Below are 20,317 nucleotides of genomic sequence, written 5' to 3'. Positions count from 1 at the left end.
CTGTCATATTTTGTCTCTTCCTGTTCATACATTGCAGGTTTTGCAATAAGAGGCAGCAGTGAGAGCTTTAGCCTTCCTGTCAGGGGAGGGAAGAGAAGCACAACTGATGAAGCTCAGGAAAAGTTGTTTCTTTCTTGCAAGATATGGTAAGAAATATCCGTGTTAACTGGCATTGAATTATAATCACAAGATGTTCTTTGCAACACTTCATTTACTAGCAAATGAATGACTGGCCTGGATCAGCCTGCCCTTTCCATAATTAGGAAGTATAATAATTAGAGAAGCAGTATTCCAAATAATACACTTTATTGGAACCCAAGATTTATAGAAAGACAGTATGACCAGCCCTATTAATGGGAAGGTAAATTCTGCAGACTGGAGCTGGCATTAGCTTTGTCTGCATCTTCATTAGGCAGGAATATTCCAGTACTGAGCAAATCAAGAGCTATTTTAATTGTCAAAACAGATGTACTCTCTAATATACTTTCTGATCAAAGAGAACAACTTGTTCCTAAAAACCAAGGATCATAATTTCACCTTGGATTGTTTAGTAAAGTTGATTTTTTGGGGTTTTTTTTAAGGCACTGTGTAGTTACAACACACTGAGAGAGGGTTCATAGTGTGGTGGTGGTTTTTTTTTTCTTCCCCTAATCATCATATAGTGGATTTAGAAAAAGAGCAAGAAAGCCAAATGAGAGAGTTTTGATGCTCTCAAGGCACTCCGGGATGGAAAACAGTGAACCCTGGACCATTCCTGATGAGATGGTGTCACAGCAGTGGGTACCACTTGGCACTGTTGGCGTCTGTCTAATTGCAAATGGCTGGCTGAGAATCTTTCATACTTGTTGTAACTGCAAGTAAGCAACTGATTATTAATTCTGATTAGTCATTACTGATGCTTCATAAATGTACTGCTGCACAAAGAACAGGAGGAAATGTGTGCCCTTCACTTGGAACACAGTCTTCATAATTTTGATAGTGTGTTGTGCAGAAGTGGCTTCAAATACCTCTCGTAGGCTGGGCTCATCTGTTCAGAAAGAGAATGTGGAAGGGAATTAATGGCAATTAAGAAGGGAGAGGCTATAATTTTTTCTTAAAAACAATCTCTGAAATACAGAAAGCTAGACTATTAAAAAAACCAACCAACAAACCACCAGCTACTTCAACTATGTGCAAGATCTCTTTCCCTATAATATGTGCTGTCCTTCATAACCAGCACGCAACACTCATCCCAAAGGGGACAGCATACTGTTTAACTTCAGAAAATATGCTTGGACTTGATTGTTTGCTGAAGGCAAATTTTGTGTTCAGCTATAGGATTTCAAAGGGATGCTGATTATCACAGTAAAAATCTCACTCAAGGCCAAATGAGTTTTCAAACAGAGCAATACATATTTACATCACACGGAATTTTACATTTCTGCACAGTATGCATAAATTAAGAAGAGAAAGCAAATGCTAAAGACCATGATGGATCAAATTGCCTTGTCTAACACTTACAGTCTTTCTGGTTAAACGTATTATTAAAAAAACCAAGTTTTGCCCCAGTGAAAGTATCAGTGTATAGAAAATACCCCGCATTTAATGCTGTTTCATAATATGTAAATAGACTTTTATTTTAGCTTATTCTCTACAATGCTGCTTCAGTGACACAAGTTTATAAACGAAAGCCATGTGGGTGGCACATGAAAGTCCAGCTCTCTGGTACAAGCTCTAGTCCTACTCTGTAACCCATTTTTAGTTTAAATGTTTGAGCTAAGACTATGGGTGGATGACTGAAGCAGCTCTCGTTGTTCCAAGTGAGTTACAAGGAATTAAAAGCTCCTGACTTATCTGTATTGCTTTTATTAGAAGAAAAGCAGTTTCTGCTGTGGCTGCTGTGGAAGTTGGCCAGCAGAAATCGATCCCTACCTGGTTGGTGGGTGACTTCTGAGCCCATTCGTAGAGCCGCTGGTAAACCTGCCCATCGTAGCTGCCAAGTGCTGAGTTCAGGCTCTTGTCTGTGAAGTCAAAAGCATCCACCAGTGGTACAGCATCCTTCCTATGGAGCACAGGAGTGACATTCCTGTTACTGAGAGAGTACTGCTTGGCAAGATGGGAAAATAAATCAAAGATAAACTTGGAAGTCAGTTGCCCAGGTTTCTCAGTCTGGAAAGCTTGTGCCTATTTTCCTTCTTGTCTTTACTGGGAGTAAAATCCTCCTTCTTTTGATTTCTCAGAGGCATCTCTAGGTGACCCTGCCTTGGCAAGGAAATTGGACTAGATGATCTCCAGAGGTCCCTTTCAACCCTAAAAATGTTGAGATTTTGTGGTCTACTAATGCCCGGAGTTGTCTACACTGTTGAGTGGGTGTTTGCAGGGTCTTGTAATCACCTGGGCTCTGTCTCTAATTCAGGACACAATCTCATATCAGATGTTTTTTCACCAGTCTCGGCCAGTTTGTTCTTTTGATTTTTGTCTTTTTTTGTTTTGTTTTTCTTATGCTGTATGTGTCTTACACAACAGAATAAGGTTCCTCCCGGATTGATGTGAAGTTGCTTTGCTGATCTCCAACCTTCATCTACCTTTCACTATCTCTATTACCTCCTCACAAGGTGTTGTGGTCTTCTATTCTCTTCATGTCTGTAGGAGCAAAACAACCCTGACCCACTCAAAGGGCCCATCTGGTCCAGGGGCCAGTCTGACTGTGGAGAGCTGGAGCACAGGCAGCATCTCCTAAGCAGGAAATGGTTCTTTTTCTTCATCCTCCCATCATCCTGGGTGTAGGAAGTTGTGCTGGCTGTACCTCACACCTGAGGTACCAGGATGCAAAGTGGTTTGCTCAAATGTTGGCATTTGCATCTTCAAGTTCCTTTTGGGGAAGGACTGTTTGAGGGCTTGGGAAAGGCTGGGTTTTTGCTACAGACCAGGAAGTGTTTGTATCCTTTTCTACTAATTGTAAATATTTAAATACTACATTCTTGAATCCTGTTAACAAGGCATGAACTAACACAGAAGTTGCAATTAATTCCAAAGACAACAATATGTTAGGCTTTTGAAAATGTTATGTTAAGCTTATCACTTAACTCAGATTCTGCTATCAGTTCTGAAAAGCCTTGCTGTTTGGCTCAGCTGTGTTCAGCCCTTGCTTATGGTGTGTTCTTGTTTCTCTCTAGGTGGCTTAAGTCGAATTTTACATACAGTAGCAAGTCCTGCACTGTAAGTTAGCATGTTCTAAACAATCAGCACTGAGTAGTGAAAGCTGAACCCTTTGTCAAAAAGCCTCTGTGAGTGTTGTGGTAAGTGAAAACCTTAACATAACTCAGAATTCACAGAGTTAGTGATAGATGGTGATGAGCAGATGCATCTGAAGTAGCTGTAGGCAGGATTGTTTGGGTACCAGTTGCAGCTCAGCCATGGCAACAGAGTAGGCTGTATTAGCTGTGACTTAAGCAGATTTTGTAATGTGTGATGGGTTGCTGTGGCTGCCTCCTGCCAGTGTGCTCTGACTACATATTTTCCTGCTTTCACTCTACTGCAAATGGTAGAAAATGTTCATGACTTCATTTATAATTTAAGATTTCATGTTACAGAACTTTAAATATTGCAGAGGAGCTGGACACTTGGGTCTGTTTTACCATGAAAACAAGCTCTGAGTAAATGTTTCAATCAATTTCTAGTGCTGCCAGGCAATGAAAATAAAAACTGAATGAGATAAATTGACTGTGGAGATGTTGCCATAGGTACAGCAGCACCCTTTTATATCTATCACAGGCACAAACTGCATAGCTGTGTGTGTCCAGCCAGAGCAGCTCACCGAATGACAGCCAGAAGGTCCAGGTAGGATGCTGTGACCATGTCCATTTGAGCTGCAGATGTGTATCCATCATGCAAGAAGGCTCCTGTATTCGAGAAGATACCGTGTAGTGCAAAGAGGTCACAGAGATGTTTCATAATCTTCTGGATGCCAGCCTTGGTCTCGAGTTTTTCCACAGTTTCTGCAAAGTTTTTCACTGCAATGTAGTGGCAGTGAGCCTGGAAAACAAATGCAATCAACAGTGAATGCACCTCAAAACACTTTTAGTAGGCCAAGTGACTCAAATGTTCTTGCAAAGAATATAAAACCTTTTCATTTCCCTGGCACTTCTCCAGTCTGTATCCTTTGTTTGCTGGGTGACCAGGCCTTTTGCATTCATGGCTCACAGCGAGAGCAGAAGACAGAATGTGTAAACAGTCAACACTGTGGTATTTGTAAACTCCAGAAAACTGCTTCAGAAATTATGATAGTACTTATTCTAAATGCATCTGATGAATATCCCAAAGAGTTTGTGTGAAGGAAACACATTGGAATCTGCTTGTGTTGACTGCTAGTAAGTGAAGGTTGGTTGTACATCAACAGGAGAAAACTTCTGTTGAAGACCTTTGGCTCATGGTTCTTTGGGATCAGTGTGTACAAGGCTTCAGCCATGGAAACACCATGGTCACAGAACAACCAAATTTACTTCCCACCTTTGTGGTTTTAAACTGGTAATTTCTGGGTCAGACACCAGTAGAGTCTCTGACCCAGAAATGACAGAAATATTAGCTGAGGTCCAGAGCAGATGAATTAGGCCCCACCTGTCTGGGGGGTGACTCTTGCTATGCTGACACTGCTGTGGGTGATTGGTGGTGCTGGGATATGTGTGGGTTCACTCCCACTACACAGTTCCCCTCCAGCTGTGGGTGTAAGCATGGCACACCTGCACTGCAGCCCTTCCTGCTGGCACAGTGAAGCAGCAGTAGTGGAGGCCAGTGTGGACTCCAGAACCTGCCTGAGAAGTGGAGTGGCTACTCAACAGTTAACCTGTGTGGAGTCTGCCCAGTGTCTAAGACACTCAGCTGAGAGCTGGCAGGCAGCAGTTAGAGTTGCCATGCCAGATGTGTGGGTGAGTCTCCAGGGAAGGTGTGGATAAGAAATAAATACAGAATAGCCCCAAGAAGGCACCAGTATATCAAAATTTTAAGGTTATTGGGCAAACTCAAGGGCTTTGGGTGACCTTTCTGTCCCTGAAATATTTAAGAAACTCTGGGGGCCTGGATCCCATTTTCTGTAGAGTCTAGCAGCACCACTGACAATAGCACAGCCAGCCCTTTGCATATATTAGGCTCTTTAGAAATAGTTAATGACATTACATTAAGTCATGGATCTGTTTCAAAATCTTCTTTTCCTCATCAAAGGAAGGAAGGAAGGAAGGAAGACCTTCACCATAACTGTAGAAGAATTGCACTTAATTGCATATTAAACATTTTTTTGGTTTTTGGAGATACAGAACTATCAACGGGTTTAATTTTCATTAATATTTAGGGCTTTTCTCCCCTCTTGCATTCTTTTCTGCTTAATTCTGTACTAACTCACCCTTGTTTTGGGGAACAAATGCTGCTGCTTCAATGCTACTTAAGCTGAAAGCATCTCTTATTAATTTGATTTTTTCTTTCAGCAGTAGTTAACATTGCCCTTATCACTGGTTTTCATTCTTTTCCCTGCAGTTCATTGGGAGTGCGGCAGATGGAAGAAATACCAGGCATGTTTCACCCTTTGCTGTGACTCCACCAGCTTTCAGTGGAGTGGCTTTGGGAAGACTCTTCTGGGAGCCAGAAACACTGGATTCTTACAAGAAGGTAAGTGTTGGCTGGAGATGGTGGGTTTTTGTTGCAGGATATGGGAGCTCTGATTCTGTCAGTAGTGGCAGCATAACTTTGAATTCATTTTTTCTCCCCTTTATTTCTCCTAGTCTTTTTTCTACCTGGCCTATTCAGACAGCAAATTTTTCAGATCACTAATTGCTTCTTACTACAACTTTTCCACCATGCAGACCACAGTGATGGCCTCTGTGATATCTCTTAGATGCCAGCAGGAAACAGTACACAGCACAGAGACTTTAAACTAATCATGCCATTTCTGTTGCATATTGTATCATAAAGACAAACATCAGATAAGCAGATAAATTTCACTAACCTTTGCAGCCTGCACCAGCTGCACTGTGCACTGGTTCCATGCATCGTGCTTTTTGACTCCAGATTGAATCAAGTCCTGTAGTTTTGCTGCTGTGCTGCTTATGAGCCTGGAAAATTGAAAAAGCATAAAGTATATTGTATATGAATGAATGTAGCATCCCACATGCATGAATTTGCACTTGGGAGTCATGTGTGACTGAATGGCAAACTGGCATTTCTGACATCTAGAGGTATCTATACTTAGTATGAGTGAACTTAGTTTATGTAAAATCTAGGTACAAATTGAGAGAAGAACCCAGACCACTCTGGTACTGAAGGATTTTGCCTTCTCAGCTTCCAGGGTAGTTTACCAGGGGTTTGGCTGAGCTTTTCTGGGGTTGTGTGTGTGTGTAAGGAGAGTTTGCAAAACAGACAGTAATACTGGACTGCTGTTAAATTATGCTTCTCCTTTTCTACACAGGGATTCAAATCCTGTTCCTGTTGATACTGAAGCTTTTGGAAAAGTGGCTGTTTCAATGACAGTAGACCTGTCTGTTTACCTGGTTTTCAGAGGTGACAGCTATACAGCCCATAACTGTGTAAATAATTCTCAGACCACTCATGGTACCATTTTTATTTGTGTTGAGTTGCTGAATGTGTAGTTGAAAGGCTACAGACATAATGAGAGTCTCTGTGCTTGCTGTGGTGTAAACTGGAAACAAACATCACTTTCTCAGGTATGTGAAATTTTAACATTCTATACAGAATTGCTCAGGATCCAATAAAGATTTTACTGGATGGCAACTCAGTGTTGTGGTCTGGGATTTACTTTAATAGTGCCACCAACTCTATGGAATGTAGCTGTTTGGTAGCACATGGCTTAAAAACTTATGAGTGTAAAAGCTTCATACTGAACATCTGACATGGTTGTTAATCCTGTGTAGCATTCCTTTTCTCTTTCAAGAACAGATGGTGCCAATCCTTGTGTAACTTACATTATTCTACCTCCCTTTAAAGCAAGGAAGAAGCTGAGATTGACGTTTCTGATGTCAAAGAGAGAAATCCTGTCTCCCGTCCTCTGTACTGACCTGACTGCCACGTGTTGATAGGCCTCAGTGTAAATATCTGGACTGAGAAAATCCAACTTGTTCTTGGCTGGACACTTCCCGGGTTTCACTGCAGCCAGATAAGTGACAGATGGTGGCAAGGTCTGGCCAGTACTGACTGCCATGAAGCACTTAATCAGGAACCTGGGAAGACGGTAACAGTCAGAGCAGGGTATGGTGGTGATCTCCTCACAGCAAACAGTCATGCAAAAGGTAAAGTGGGCTCAGGTGAGGAGCAGCAAGGTGTGACCCATCCTGTCAGTGGCCCAGAAAGGACTTGAACAAGTAATGCCCTTTTTTGTTTGGCACGTTACTCGCAATAACCTGATCTGTGATGGGTCTCAGGGGTAGCCTGTCTGCCTGTTTCATACTACAGCAATTCACAATGATAATTTTTTCAGCAGAAACTTGCTGTGGCTATTAGCAGTCTCAGCAGTGTGGTGATTAGATACATTATCAACTTTGCAACCTGAGTCTCAATGCTCTGGACCTTTAATGGTGATTTGGTCTTACCCTCTGTGATCCCCAACATACTACGTTAATACATGAGAACCTTTCTTGGTGAGGGTGTACAAGGAGCATTCCCCACTCCCTTAGATTTTTGGTACTTCTGCTATGGACTAGACTGACCAGGTCTAGAATTAAAAGGGTACAGCATTTCTCTTGACCTTGCTGTTGATCTTGCAAGAAGCAGTAATGAGTGCAAAAATGTCTGCATGGCAGCACAGAGCTATGTGGTCACTCTGACCCTGGGAAGTGCACTGTTTTTCTCCTTCTAGTAAAAACATACATAATTAAAAGTTCAAGCAGCTGTAGTTTCTTTCTCCTGTATTTCATCTACTCTGGATAATCATCAGTCTGTGTGTTTGGAGGAAAGTGATGTTCTTGGAGCATGACTCATCCACTTTCATTATCCAACAACTTTGCTTTCCCTGAATCAACCTCACTTTACCAATACTGTTACACTGTACCATTGTTATATTGGTTGCTAAAAAAATAAACCACAAAACTCTCACAGCAATACCTTTGCTACAATATGAGGCAAAGAGGGAAATGAGGTTATGCAGAGCAGCACCTGCATATGGCCCCAAACCAAAAATAGAAGAGATAATCCAGTTCCCACACACTTCCATGCCTGTTAGATTGAAGACATGAATAGTTTATGTCCTGAGCTGTATTTTTAGAAGGTGCTGTGAGAAAGGAGTAGCTGGTTTTACTGGTTTTGGAGAAGAAGTGGTAGAGACTGAATAAATGAACTGAATAAATGCAGGCTTTTAGATGAACACATTTGAATTGTTACCTGGCAGTTTGCAACAGCAAAATGGTGTTTTCACCTTCATAAATACAAGAGGCAAGTATTTTGGTATACAAGGAAGGAAGTCCACTCAGCAGGGAGTAACCATGACCCCCACAGGCCCGCAGACAGATCTCCACTCCTGCAGTACAGTGCTGAGTGATCACGGCTTTAAAACCTGAAGACAATGCATGGAGCTGTTAACAAAAGAGAGAAAAAGGCAAAGTGTTACTGATGGAATCCTCAGAGTAAGTTCCTTTATTAAATTTTGTGCAATTTCTGGGCATGAAATCCCTGTCAGGTCCTCCTTTGCATGGTGGTAGCACCGAGTTCCCTGAGCCTGGCCTTTGGTATGTGCCCGGGATGCTGCACATGCTCCTGCTGGGCACACTGTGGTCAGCTTATGCATTTTTTGGTTTCTCTCAGCCAGTTCTGGCTTAGGCCACCTTTGTTCAGAGTGTGTTTTCATTTCAAGCACCCAATTGCAAAATATTCTGTTCTGTCTAAAAAGTCACGTTTTTGGTTTTGGCTCAGAAGTGGGTATGTTTGCGTATTGTAGATGAAGTTGTGTAATAACACATTGTGCCACCAGCTACTTGGAACGAGGTTTTTAGCCAATGGGCAAGCTTTTCAAGGACTTTTCACTCTGCAATAGTTCCCAAAACAAAATCTTCAGGGCGGTAGAGTGAATGCTGTTGCTGACTGGTTGTGGACCTGGGACACGTCATTTGAACTCTTAGTGCTTCCTTTTTCTCCAGTTCTTTAGTGGTGAGAGGAATGCTTGTCCAGTTTGCTAATACTTTAACATTTAGAGATGAGGTGTATGAGCTAATCCTGCTGCATCTCACCTCTGGCAGCATGTCAAAGTTCTTCCTCTGGATCTCTCTGTATCCCCTGTTGAATAGCTCCTGCAGGTAGCCGTTGGTGAAATGAAAGGCATAGGCTGCTGCCAACTGGGGCAGCAGTTTCTCTTGCTGAGTCTGGTAGTCAAGGATTTTTGCTTCTTGTTCCCTGTTGGAAGACAGCTGATGAAACAGGGGAAGTGTGGACATGGGCATAAGTACTGTTACATTACCTGCTGCAGAATGAAAATGGCATTTTTCGTTACCAAGCAGCAGTGTGTGAACAGGACTGAGCTGATGGTATGGCAGCAAATCTGCCCAGCTTGCTGAGCTATTGGAGAAACAAACCCAGAAAAGCCTAACAGTGTTAGAAGGTGTTTTAATGTTGCATCCACTAGTAGGATGCTATGGAATGAGAATTCAGCAACTTGTTCACTTTGTCTGGATTCTGCTGAGTTATGGAATTATAGGGGAAGGCCAGTTATAAAAAAATAAGTTGCCTGTGTGAGCCACTGACCTATTCAAAGTATGAAACTTATCTTGGAAAGAACTGTAAACATTCTCTTGTACTTTGACTGAAGCTCGTTAATGTAAATAATGGGGAAGCGTGTTTATCATGCCCTGTCTGGGCCAGGAAATCAGCCAGTGATGGGCTGAAAGATAAGATGAACAGAAGAAATACACACTGGGGTGGGGAACACAGTGTACAGTCCCCTTCCCAGTGGGATCCATGGCATTACCCAGGCTTTAACTTGGACTGCCGGCGAACCACGGAGTATCGGATGGCGATGGTACAAGCCTTCATTAGGGGTGTCAGAACCTCGTCTGAAATGAGGGAAATGCGCACTGTCGTCATTGTGAAATAATTAATCTGCTGTGACCCCTGTCTTACATAGGTGCCATCTGGTCGAACCTAGAGTAGAAAGAAGCTGTCAGATGCTGCCTTCTTCAGTACTGCTGTGGTTGTGTAATCATTGTGCACAGAATAAATGGGCACAAAAATCCTTCACTGAATGCAAGCAATGCTTTTAACGTATGATGGGTGAAAGATATCCATTTGAAAAGACAAACTCCTACTGTTTCTGGCAGAGGTAGGTTCTGCCTGCCCCATGATCCCCAGCCTCTGAATGTGGAATTCTTGGCACTGACTTTCATTTAGGATTCAGGTACCTTCTGCCCTTGATAAAACCTCCGAGACTTGCCGACACTCAAAGCAAGATTTTTGTCCCAAATTTAGACAGGTCTCTGTTGTCTCTCTGGCTGTGGAAGGAGGGTCTGACGGTGAGTCTGTGATGTGAGCCCACACATACCTCACAAAACTTGCTCAGCATGTTCTCCCTGGGGATGCGCACATTCTTCAGCAGGAGGTAGCCATTGTCAATGTGCTCAAAATTCATTTTGGGACCAATGTCTCCTGCAGTTACACCTGCAGCAGGAGAAAACATAGCCTGCTTACTTCTACTTGAACTTTTTGCTCCCCATTTTGTGTGAGGATGGGGACCTCAAAAGAAGGGCATGGTCAGCTCTGCTTCTTCCCTGGCATGGGTGATCTTGTCTGAGGGGTGAAACAGGCATTTGAATGCCTTGTGGCAGTTTGTTTCCATGATCTATTGACAGATGGGCCTGTGTTGGCTGGGGTCAGAACTGAGGTGTTAATGCAGAGGTGCTCAGAGCAGCCCAGGCCTCTGGTTATGACAAGGGCTTGGTGTGGATATGGCTGAGGATATGTTAAATTCCCCTTCACATCAAAAGGTTGGGGTTAATGATAACTACATCTTGGGTATTTGTCTTGGTTTGGTTTTGGCAATTATAACTCCCCCTGGGTCCAGTGTTTTAGAAAACACTTAAAGGCAAAATAAGCAGAGCAGCTACACAAGTGCTGCAGTGTCTGGGGTTGTTTACCTGGGCAGAGTGAGTGGTCCTGAAGGCTGCGTATCTGCACAATGAAGGGATGGATGCCATAGCACTTCCCATGGATGTACAGCTGAGCAAAGACCACTGTGTGAGTTGCTGATCTTCCCACTGTGAGAAGAAAAACAGCCCCATTCCTTTAAGACAAGGTACAGCACAAACACTTCCACAGTTAACAGAGGTCAGTACTAATTATGTGTTGGGTCTAAGGTATGGATCAGTACATGAGTGAGCCACAGGTGCTGGAAACCTAAACCAGACTGCTCCTAGCTCTCAGAAGCTGCATCATCATTCTGCCTCTACTGCTGCCCATGAGGCTTGGATTAAGAGTTTTGTATCAGAATATGAGAAAAAAAAGCAGTTAAAGCTCATGTAGTGCTGAGAGAGTGGGAGGTGCTGTGGCTGTTGCAGTGACTCCAGCTATTTTCTGTGAAATACTTTCCTGAAGGGAGCCAAGAATTCCACACTTGAATCCTTTATGCTGAGACTGTATGATGACTTGAATCCTTTATGCTGATGACCTCCCTGCCGTTTTTGGTTGTCTGAGTATTATTTACGAAGAAGAGAAGATTTATTCCTGCAGAACTAAGAGCTTCCCTGAGTGATGTTTTTAAGCCTGCAACCCAAGGGATTTTTGTAGATGATGGTGGCTCCCTTGTGGCCTTTGAACTTGGACAATCCCCTTTCCCTTACTTGCTTATCAATGCATCTCTTACTGAAGTCCTTGGCTAGCACCTGGGCCCTCAAACATAGAGCTTAAGCAGGGCAGATAGAGTAAATGAAGGAGGCAAAGGAGGAAAACCAAAATATTTTGTATTGTACTTACTGTCTCCAGGCCACCACTTCATGGCAGAGATCTTTGGTGTGTTCAGTATGAACTCCTGAGTAGCAGTATCAAAGACTGCTGTTGTTTCCAAACCCTGAAGATAAGTGCCTTTAAAAAAAGCAATTAAAAATATATCTATCTATGCATCTATGTCCTGTTGTATCACAGGGATGGAGAATGTGAAGGATCCCTGGAGACTGGTGTGGGTATTATCAGGGTTTTGTGGTTTACCCTTCTGACGAGAACCATGTATGACAACCCAACCACCCCCATCCCAGTCAAGGATGGATAGTTTGGACTCAAATTCCCATGAGAATTTGGGCTGCAGCCTTGTGTCCTACAGGAATGCTGTTTTCCCTGCAGCCTTACCGTGTCCCAGTTCAGTCTGGGCGTAGCTCCCAATGAGCTTGTGCTGGGTGGCGAGAGGAATCCACTTGGCAATCTGTTTGTCAGAGCCCAGCACTGAAATACTTCTCATGAAGACGCGGTGAAGGAGGAATGCAACGTCTCCTGACAGTGCCCTGCAGAGAGGGCACAAGGGGTGTTTTTAAGGGGATGAAGTTCCAGGCATGTGATGAATGAGGCAGTGGCACTGCAGTGGTCACCAGACAGTACCACCTGCTGCCTTTTGATTTCTGCCTTGTCATACCTTGCCCAGCACCCAGCATCAGCACAGTGTTGCAGGAATAGTGCCCTTCCAAGCTGCTTTTGTTTCTTCTTTCATAACAGAGTTTGCTTATGTGTTGCTTGCTCATTATTTCACTTGCTCTTGGAGGAATTATCTGTTCTGAGTAGCAGATGCTGAGCTAAAAGCACAGCCCAGCTCCAAAGCTCCTGAGGCTCTGTGAGCATTTTGTATTTTTGTTTTACTTCACAGGATTTTTTCCCCCTGATTATTTAAGTCAGATTTTGAGGCTGAACTAAAAAGAAAAAAAAAAACCAAACCACCACCCTACTTGAAAAACCCCAAACCCTGGCAATTCACCGTGGGGCACATTAGACTGAATTACACATATGGGTATCTGGGACCTGGATTTCCTGAACCTTCCCATTCCTATTCTGGGGAAATACCTTGGTATTCTTGGTTTGTTGCTGTAGTTCTCACTGTGTGTTTGCAGTCCATTGCTGTCAGTAAACAATACTGGGGTTCGTGGAGATTTGGATTTGTCCTGAATTAAGATGTTATTTTCTTGTGGAAAAATTCAAATACATCCAAGTAATCCCTGGTTTATTATCTGGTCAGGTCCTTCACCATCACCACCTGCATACGTCCTAAAAGCACTATTCCAGAAGCTGTATATGGGAACTTGGGTACAGTGATTTCCATGGTGCAAATGTGAAATTTTTTTTTTAACTTTTTTTGTGTGTGAGAAATAATAAGAAAACATGAGGAATATGACTGTATCCCTCTTCCTGGGATTCTTCAGAACATGGTTGAATCACCTCAGATACAGGTACTTGTACAAGTAAATGGCTGTGCTGTTTTCAGTAGCTGAGTGGCTGTTAGCACGTTGCTTTATTGCAGTGCTCTAAAGAGCATCCCCTTTCACACACATACCTTTTATTGTTACCAAATGACTCTGACCTTTCTTTTATACTGGCCCTGAGAGAGAATTAATCATGCTGAAACAGTGTGGGGGGGAAATATGAACAAAGAAGTTAAAGGGAAATTGCTTTGATTAACAGAAAATGACTTAATGAATCCTTGGCAGCCTGGCCAGAAATAACATTCCTTTAGCTGCTATTTGAAAAGGTGGATTTTAAATTGTGTGAGTGATTCACTGTGCCTGGCAGTGGGAGCACCAGGATTCTGTCATAAGAGCTTGGTGCTCACCTGGAGCTTCATCAGGCAAGAGCTGCCCTTCCAGACAGCTCTGCTCCTAATCCAGCAAATAGGACAACACAGGGCTGGCCCTGTGTCAGCCTTTGGCATCAGGGGGCCTGATAAAAGCACACCTGGGTGGTAGAAAGGGTGGGATTTTTTTTGTTCTGAGGGAGCAGTGGAGAGCTGCCTTTTTAATGGGAATATAATGATTAGGTCCAAGAGCTCTTGATGGCACATTTCCCCCTTCATTAGTTCCACTCGCTGTAGGCGGTGAAGAGTTCAGCATAAAAAATTATCATCTTTCATATGATGGGGACAAGTTTTTAGCAGGGCCTGTTGCCATAGGGCAAGTGGTTATGGTTTTAGACTAAAAGAAGGTGGATTTAGACTAGATATAATGAAGAACTCATTTTCAATGAGCATGGTGAAACAGTGGCACAGGTTGCCTGGAGAGCTGGTGGATGTCCCCTCCCGGCAAACATTCCAGGTCAGGCTGAACGGGGCTCCGAGCAACCTGATCTAGTTGAAGATGTCCTTGCTCACTGCAGAAGGCTGGACTAGATGACCTTTAAATGTCCCTTCCAACCCAAACTGTGCTATGACTCTATGAAATGCCAAAAAGTGGCTCTGAGTGTCAGCAGTGCTGTGTAAGGGACTTGCATTGCCCTTCTAGTGACACTTCTGAATTTGCACCTTCCTGCTGAGTATGTGACCCCACCACAGGGACACATACTGTGCCCTGGGCAACAGCCAGCCAGGAACTGATTTAGCAAAGGGGGAAAGGAGGGGCAAGCAATTGCAATGTGGAGCTCAAGCCAAAGAAAACCTTCAAAAAAAGGATTATGACAATATTTTATTCCCTTTTGCCTACAAATTAAGGTGAGTTTTTTCTTTCTTTCTTTTTTTTCCTGCCCTTTAATAAAATACGGGTTTTCTAGATACACAAAATGTCACCTTTAGTTTATCTAGAAGTCAGTAATGTAACTGAAAGAGCACCACTTCCAATTCTGGTTATACATTTAAAAATGTCTGAGGGTTGGAATGAGAGCTGCAGCACAAGTAAGGAGGTTGTTGAAGTGGAAATACCATGTTGTGACTGTGAACTGCTATGATCTATCACGCTGTACCCATGTGCTGCTCTCTTAGAAGTTCCCTGTCGTGTACCACCATTCTCCCTTTTCCCAAGTGTGATGCTAAAGTAAAAACCTGCAGCATGTTTTTATCCAAACCTATTCTGTCAGCTATTGGCCTTTCTCAGCCTTTGCTAAAGCTGATTCTTGTTGGCATACAAAGCTTTTAACAAACAATTAGTTGTACATTAAAAAAAAAATAGAAATCACCTGTAAATGTATTTATATTCAGGTCCATTTTCAGTCCATCCCAAATCATGCATCTTTTTCTGAAGATGAACAGCCTTCCTGACTGCTGCTTCGTACCTCTCATTCTGGGTCTGGAAATACTGATTTTCTCTGCTAAATACAGGGTCAGATTCGATAGCTTCCACTGCAAAGCAACACAGAAGAGTTGGTTCTCCTGGGGCTGAGGAAGTGCAGCAATGCCTCAAGCCATGCTCGGGAAGAGCAGGCAGGATTGGACTCATGGATACTGATGTTGTGACTTTTAGGATGCCTCCAGGGAGGTTTTATTTTGCCAGTTCTGGCTCCCACAGCTGTCACACCTAACTGAAAAGCAGTGTTTGGGGAAGCAGCAGGGGAACTGACTGGGCCAGAGAGGGGTCTGTTGAGTGGAAATGGTGACCCTGCAGGTTAAGGCACTGTCCCTGGTCAGGGTGGGCAAGGTGACTTTTGGCAGAAGATGCCAAGGATCCCTCTGCCTCCAATTGCTGTGTTGGCAGCAAGGGCTGTGGTGAGCTGCATTTTGCCCAGGCTGTGGTTAGCTGGATTTTGCCCTAAGGTGGCTTATGGCCAGAGCCTGCTGAGTGTCTTGCTCAGGACACTACCAGCCCACTGCCCTGTGAAACAACTCAGAGTCACTATTTTCTGTGTCTGTCTGAACACTACCCTTGTCCATTGTGCCTTAAAACCTTGAGTCTCTTCATGTGGAAGGTTATACTGAACTCCAGTGGCACTGTGAAGAGGGTGATCCCAGTGGCTGTGCTGTTTTCCTTTGGTAAGTGTGTAATATGGATGCAGTTACTGAGACAACAAGGTTTTTGCCTGTTCCTTCTGAGCACACAGTCATTTTTTGGCACACCCATCATGAGTGAGAGCAGCTCAGCCTCGCTGAGCCAACCCACGCAAGAAATTCCCCACCTGGATGAGCCCGATGAGCCAAGAAGGGAAGCTGGCTGTGGTTCACACGTGATGTGCACCTCTGCACAGCAGCACCAGCCCCCACATGCATTCTGCCTGCACAGGGATGCTCGACCCTCAGTTCTTGTATTCCAGTTTAACCAGTCTTGCCAGAGACATGGGATGGGAGCGGGGAGGAGGAAAAGCTTCAGACAGCAGGAGTGGCTGCGGAGGAGTCGTATTGATTTACACGAAGAGAAGACTCCAGCTCCACACTCCCACTTTTTTAACAGATGGGTGATAAGCAAATGCCTGGGAGCACAAACCCCACCATGCTGCAAAGGAGGAGCAGAGCAGCAGGAAACAGGCATGGCCTGTGCCAGCCCCCACCAGAGCCTACTAAGGGTCACTCACCCACTGCCCTCCGTATCCGTGTCTGCTCCACGCCGCCGTCCAGCAGGGCCGTGAGCTTCTCCACGCAGAAGGAGGCTGTTTGCCTCTCGCTGGCGAGGTCGGGGTTCACGTTGGCAAGCACAGAGCCCTGCGAGTACTTGCTGGTCTCCAGCAGAGCCATCCTGGAAGCTGTGCTGCTCTGGGAAGGGATGGGGCTCCTCTGGCACTGGCACCTGTCAGTGGATGCCTGATGGAGGTGTTGGCACAGCGAGGAGTGGCTTTGGTAGGTTGGCCAAGGTGTTGTATCTGCACAGGGGTTGCGTGAATATTTAGGCACTATCTTGTCATTGCAACAGACAGTGGAGATTTATGGCACCTTAATGAACTCAAACTGCAGGTTTTATGACATATTTTAAAACATAAAATACTTTTCTTTTCCTGGTTTGTCCCAAATACTCTGTGATAAGTTAGTGCTGAAATATGTCACAACTCCTTGTTAATGTTTAAGGGAGTTTCTGGCCCAGGGCTCACAGGCACTGATGGCTTTGCCTGTGCTGCCTCTGTCCTTGGGACTCAGCTTTCTATTAATTCCTAACCCCATGTTAGCGAGACTTGTTGCAGGACACCAGTGTGTGGAAAATAAATCAGATATTTCCCCTGAAGAAGCTGCTGCCTTCCCAAACATTACATTACTTCAAGAAACACAAACTCTGGAAACCATTGCAAATGTGTTATTAATTCCTGCTTTTTCTGACATTCAGGCCTTTAATGCCAGGTGCCTTCCTGGAGAGAGGAAAGCCTCGGGGCAGCGCGGCGAGCCCTCAGGGCTGGGGCAGCCCGGCACTGCCCTTGAGCCCTCACAGCAGCGCGGGGCTCGGCGCCGGCAACGCCTCGGCCTCAGCTTCCTCTTCCGTGAGGAAAATGCTTTTCCTTTCGCTCCCTGCAGACGCAGCCCCCCACATACCTCGTCTCAGGCGTGCTCCGTGGAGCCGTCCGGCTGCTGCCTGCCTGCTGGGCCGCGGCCCCCGAGCCCTGTGCGGGGACCTTGTCCCCAAGGCCGCTGCCGGCCGCGGGTGTTCCTGCGAGCGCTGACCTCTGCAGGCAGGAAAATCCCACAGCGCCCAGCGCTCGGCGCTGCAAAACAGGGCTGTTCTGAGCCCTCTTCGGGCAGCTGGCGCATTGGAGATCGCACTTCCAGCTCCGTCATCGAAGTGACACCCTGCCCTTCTCCCGGTGTTTTTAATTTTAGTTTGTTGTTTTCGCAGCCCGCTCCGGGTGGAGAGCAGCACCCGCCGGGCTGGCGCTGCTCCTTGCCTGGGGGTTTGAGGCGCTCAGGGTTTCCCCAGCTGTGTCACGGCACTGCCCTTAGCCCTTCCCGCGGGTCGGGCTGCGGGTCTGGGATGTGCTGTGCCGGGGCCGGAGGGAGCCTGGCACGGGGGATGTGCTGCCCTCAGCCCCGGCGGTCTGAGCTGTCCCTGCTGCTGCCCGGTGGGCAGGAGATGGGAGCTCATCCCCCTCATACCCCTCATCCTGGCTGCAGTAGGATGAGCCTGACGGGAGGGGAATCCATTCTCCATCCAGGAGAGGATGCCGGCTGCCCACAGCTCACCGGTGGATTTGTGCTGCCGCTGCAGACCCACGCTGGAAACTGCTTTGGCAGGGAAGGAGAAGGCTTACAGAAGGCTTGCTTTAGCATGGGAAGTGAAGCAAAATCGGGTTTGGGTAACGATAATTTTAAGCCCGGAGCTGAGCTTGCTGAGCCAAGCCCAGCAGCTACGAGGAGCTGCAGTCACTGAGAGCAGCCGACTGCAATCAGTGAGTGTCTCGCAGGCAGGGGATGGTGTGTTAGGGATCACCCTGGTGGATTAAAGATGCCGTGTCGCTCTGTCACACTCCCAGAGCGACAGGGTGTCCGAGGGATGTGCTGTGGGAGGTCCATACTGCACAGCATCGCATCGCACAGCGACTCGGGGTCACGAGTTCTTGGGAGGCAGCGCATCCTTCTGAAGTGCTCCATGGGACTTCTCCATTTGCACTTATATTTTCCTCTGCTGGAGTCAGAAGTGCTTGGCCTTGTGCTTCTTGAGTGCTGTTTGCACTTCAGTGAGCAGGTCTGGCTCTCCCAAAGGAAGGGTGAGGGATGACAGGTTGGAAAAAGCCTGTTCTTGAATCTCTCTGCAACCTGATGTTCATTCAGGCTTATATTTGGACAGGCTCAGGTGCTGCCTGCATAGGTCATTGACAGTCCATGCTAGTGAGGTCTGAGCTGGAGATCCACCAGAGCTGCATACCCAGCAGTGTCTCACACACTTCAGCTCCTAGTGCCTGTGAGTGCCCAGAGATCTCAGGGGCTGTGATGACAGCCAACAAAATCCACAAGAGCACCTGGTCGTGATGTGCTGGAACACACCCTCACTATTATGTTGCTGAGAATTTTGCATCTTTCCCTGTTTTCATTAGGCTGGACCTCACCAGTATCATGGCCGATTCAAGGTTTCGTATAATGCTTTCATCAACACAAAACTGTTCAGTCAGTGGCAGTTTTAGACAATTTTCTAAATGAAATGATCTAAATACGGAGAAATACTTAGAATGGGCAGAGGCAAAGTCCCAAGAAGGGGTGTTCAGGTAGGGCCAATCTGAGGGTACCCAATAACTTGAAGAAAAGCAGAACTTGCCATTTCTGAGGCAATAATAAGGAGTAAATCAGGCAGTAAAATGTAAGTGTTCCTTGACAGGAAATTCCTCTGCAGCAAATTATCCAGGAGCACTTCAGGAGTGAGTACATAGGAGAAGAGATCTCAGCATGACCTGGATAAAGAGCAAAGCTGGTATTGAAAACTCTGTCAGTAAGAGAAATTCCAGGCAAAGGAGCAGTTTGAGCATAGCTAAAAGGTTTTTATCTTTAAAGAGCAGAAGTGATTCGTTCTTACTCTCTTCCACAGAAGAGGAACTGTCACAATGAACAACTACCATTGGCATCCATGCATGGAAGGAGGTGTGTGATCACTGCAAGGAGTTTTGGTGCACAGCCCATCAAAACCTCACTGCTCGGGGCTGGGAAAGGTTGATAAAGCATTTTTCAAAGTCCTGCATGAGTGGCCTGGCCTCATGTCTCACCAAAGGCCCAGAGAACATGTGTCTCTTTGAAAGGTTTATGCCAGGAAATGAAATACACAACCTGCCATGGCAGGGTAGCAAGGGAGCTATTATTATAGGCATCAAAGAGGTTGGAAGATGTTTTGGAAACCTGACCCGAAGAACAGGTTTAGGGAATGAGATCTCACCCCCAGTGAGGAGCTGGATGGTCACACTAGTGCCACAGGGTGTGGAGGGTCAGGCACACCATGTACCTCACAGTGTGGCAACCCCAGCAAATACCTGGTGCCAGAGAAATGCACCCCTGCCTTATTCTGAGTGGGATGCTGGCATCTGTGCTGATAAGGATGTTGCTAATGAAACAGCAGAGTCCTTTTCATGTGCTTTGCTGCATTCAGTTTTAGTCCTGGCTCTCAAGGACCATGGTGTGTGTGACCTGTACGTGTGAAGCATCATCTCTTTTTCTTATCTGTTAAATCTGTTGTCTTTGGTTGCTGCCAAAGCAACTTTAAAAATTTTTAAAAATAATGAATTCGGCTCACTAGAGTGAGGATTACCTGTCAGTTCAAAAATGAGTTTTTAAATTAAATCCAAGGATGTGTTTCCTTGGCTTTGTGTGGGTCTTACCCGGCCAGGCAGGTGGGTATCCACAGTCAGTTAGAAATCAGATTGGAAGTTTCAGTGCACAAAGCCTGATTCACAATTTGTGTGCCCTTACACTTTCATCAAATTGAGATGATGTCTGGGGATAAGCACTGGATGCAGTGTTGGGTGCAGATGATGAGTAGAGCTTGTTGGTGAGCAAATTAACACAACA

The 20,317-nt window shown here is 45.2% G+C and overlaps 1 protein-coding gene across 2 annotated transcripts; it reads right to left on the bottom strand.

Annotated features, from left to right (window-relative positions):
• Nucleotides 1-289: 289 nt before the first annotated feature.
• ACOX2 (acyl-CoA oxidase 2) lies at nucleotides 290-17,538 on the bottom strand. 2 transcript variants are annotated; one of them, XM_085072435.1, is made up of 15 exons: nucleotides 17,366-17,538; nucleotides 16,423-16,707; nucleotides 15,097-15,259; nucleotides 12,301-12,452; nucleotides 11,932-12,039; nucleotides 11,097-11,216; nucleotides 10,505-10,620; nucleotides 9,935-10,107; nucleotides 9,201-9,363; nucleotides 8,359-8,549; nucleotides 7,041-7,202; nucleotides 5,975-6,080; nucleotides 3,797-4,014; nucleotides 1,912-2,041; nucleotides 290-1,027 (listed from the first exon to the last, which is right to left on the bottom strand). In XM_085072435.1, the coding sequence occupies exons 2-15, from the start codon at nucleotides 16,580-16,582 to the stop codon at nucleotides 965-967; spliced, it is 2,025 nt and encodes a 674-aa protein (XP_084928561.1). In that variant the 5' UTR covers nucleotides 16,583-16,707; nucleotides 17,366-17,538; the 3' UTR covers nucleotides 290-964. The 2 variants fall into 2 exon arrangements, with proteins under 2 accessions (XP_084928561.1, XP_084928560.1); XM_085072434.1 differs by having other exon boundaries at nucleotides 16,423-16,648; nucleotides 17,366-17,484.
• Nucleotides 17,539-20,317: the final 2,779 nt, after the last annotated feature.

Source organism: Lichenostomus cassidix, chromosome 12, assembly GCF_008360975.1.
Source record: "Lichenostomus cassidix isolate B80296 chromosome 12, HeHo_3.0, whole genome shotgun sequence".
Lineage (NCBI taxonomy): Eukaryota > Metazoa > Chordata > Aves > Passeriformes > Meliphagidae > Lichenostomus > Lichenostomus cassidix.
This window is presented reverse-complemented; position numbering and strand designations above follow the sequence as displayed.

Bases quoted from the DNA above. Each gene is read 5' to 3' on its own strand.
- ACOX2 (XM_085072435.1), bottom strand. From the start codon at position 16,582: ATGGCTCTGCTGGAGACCAGCAAGTACTCGCAGGGCTCTGTGCTTGCC. The intron at 12,040-12,300 runs GTAAGGCTGCAG...CTTTTTTTAAAG, and splicing joins CCAGACTGAACTGGGACACG to GCACTTATCTTCAGGGTTTG. The intron at 4,015-5,974 runs GTTAGTGAAATT...TTTGTTTTCCAG, and splicing joins AGCTGGTGCAGGCTGCAAAG to GCTCACTGCCACTACATTGC.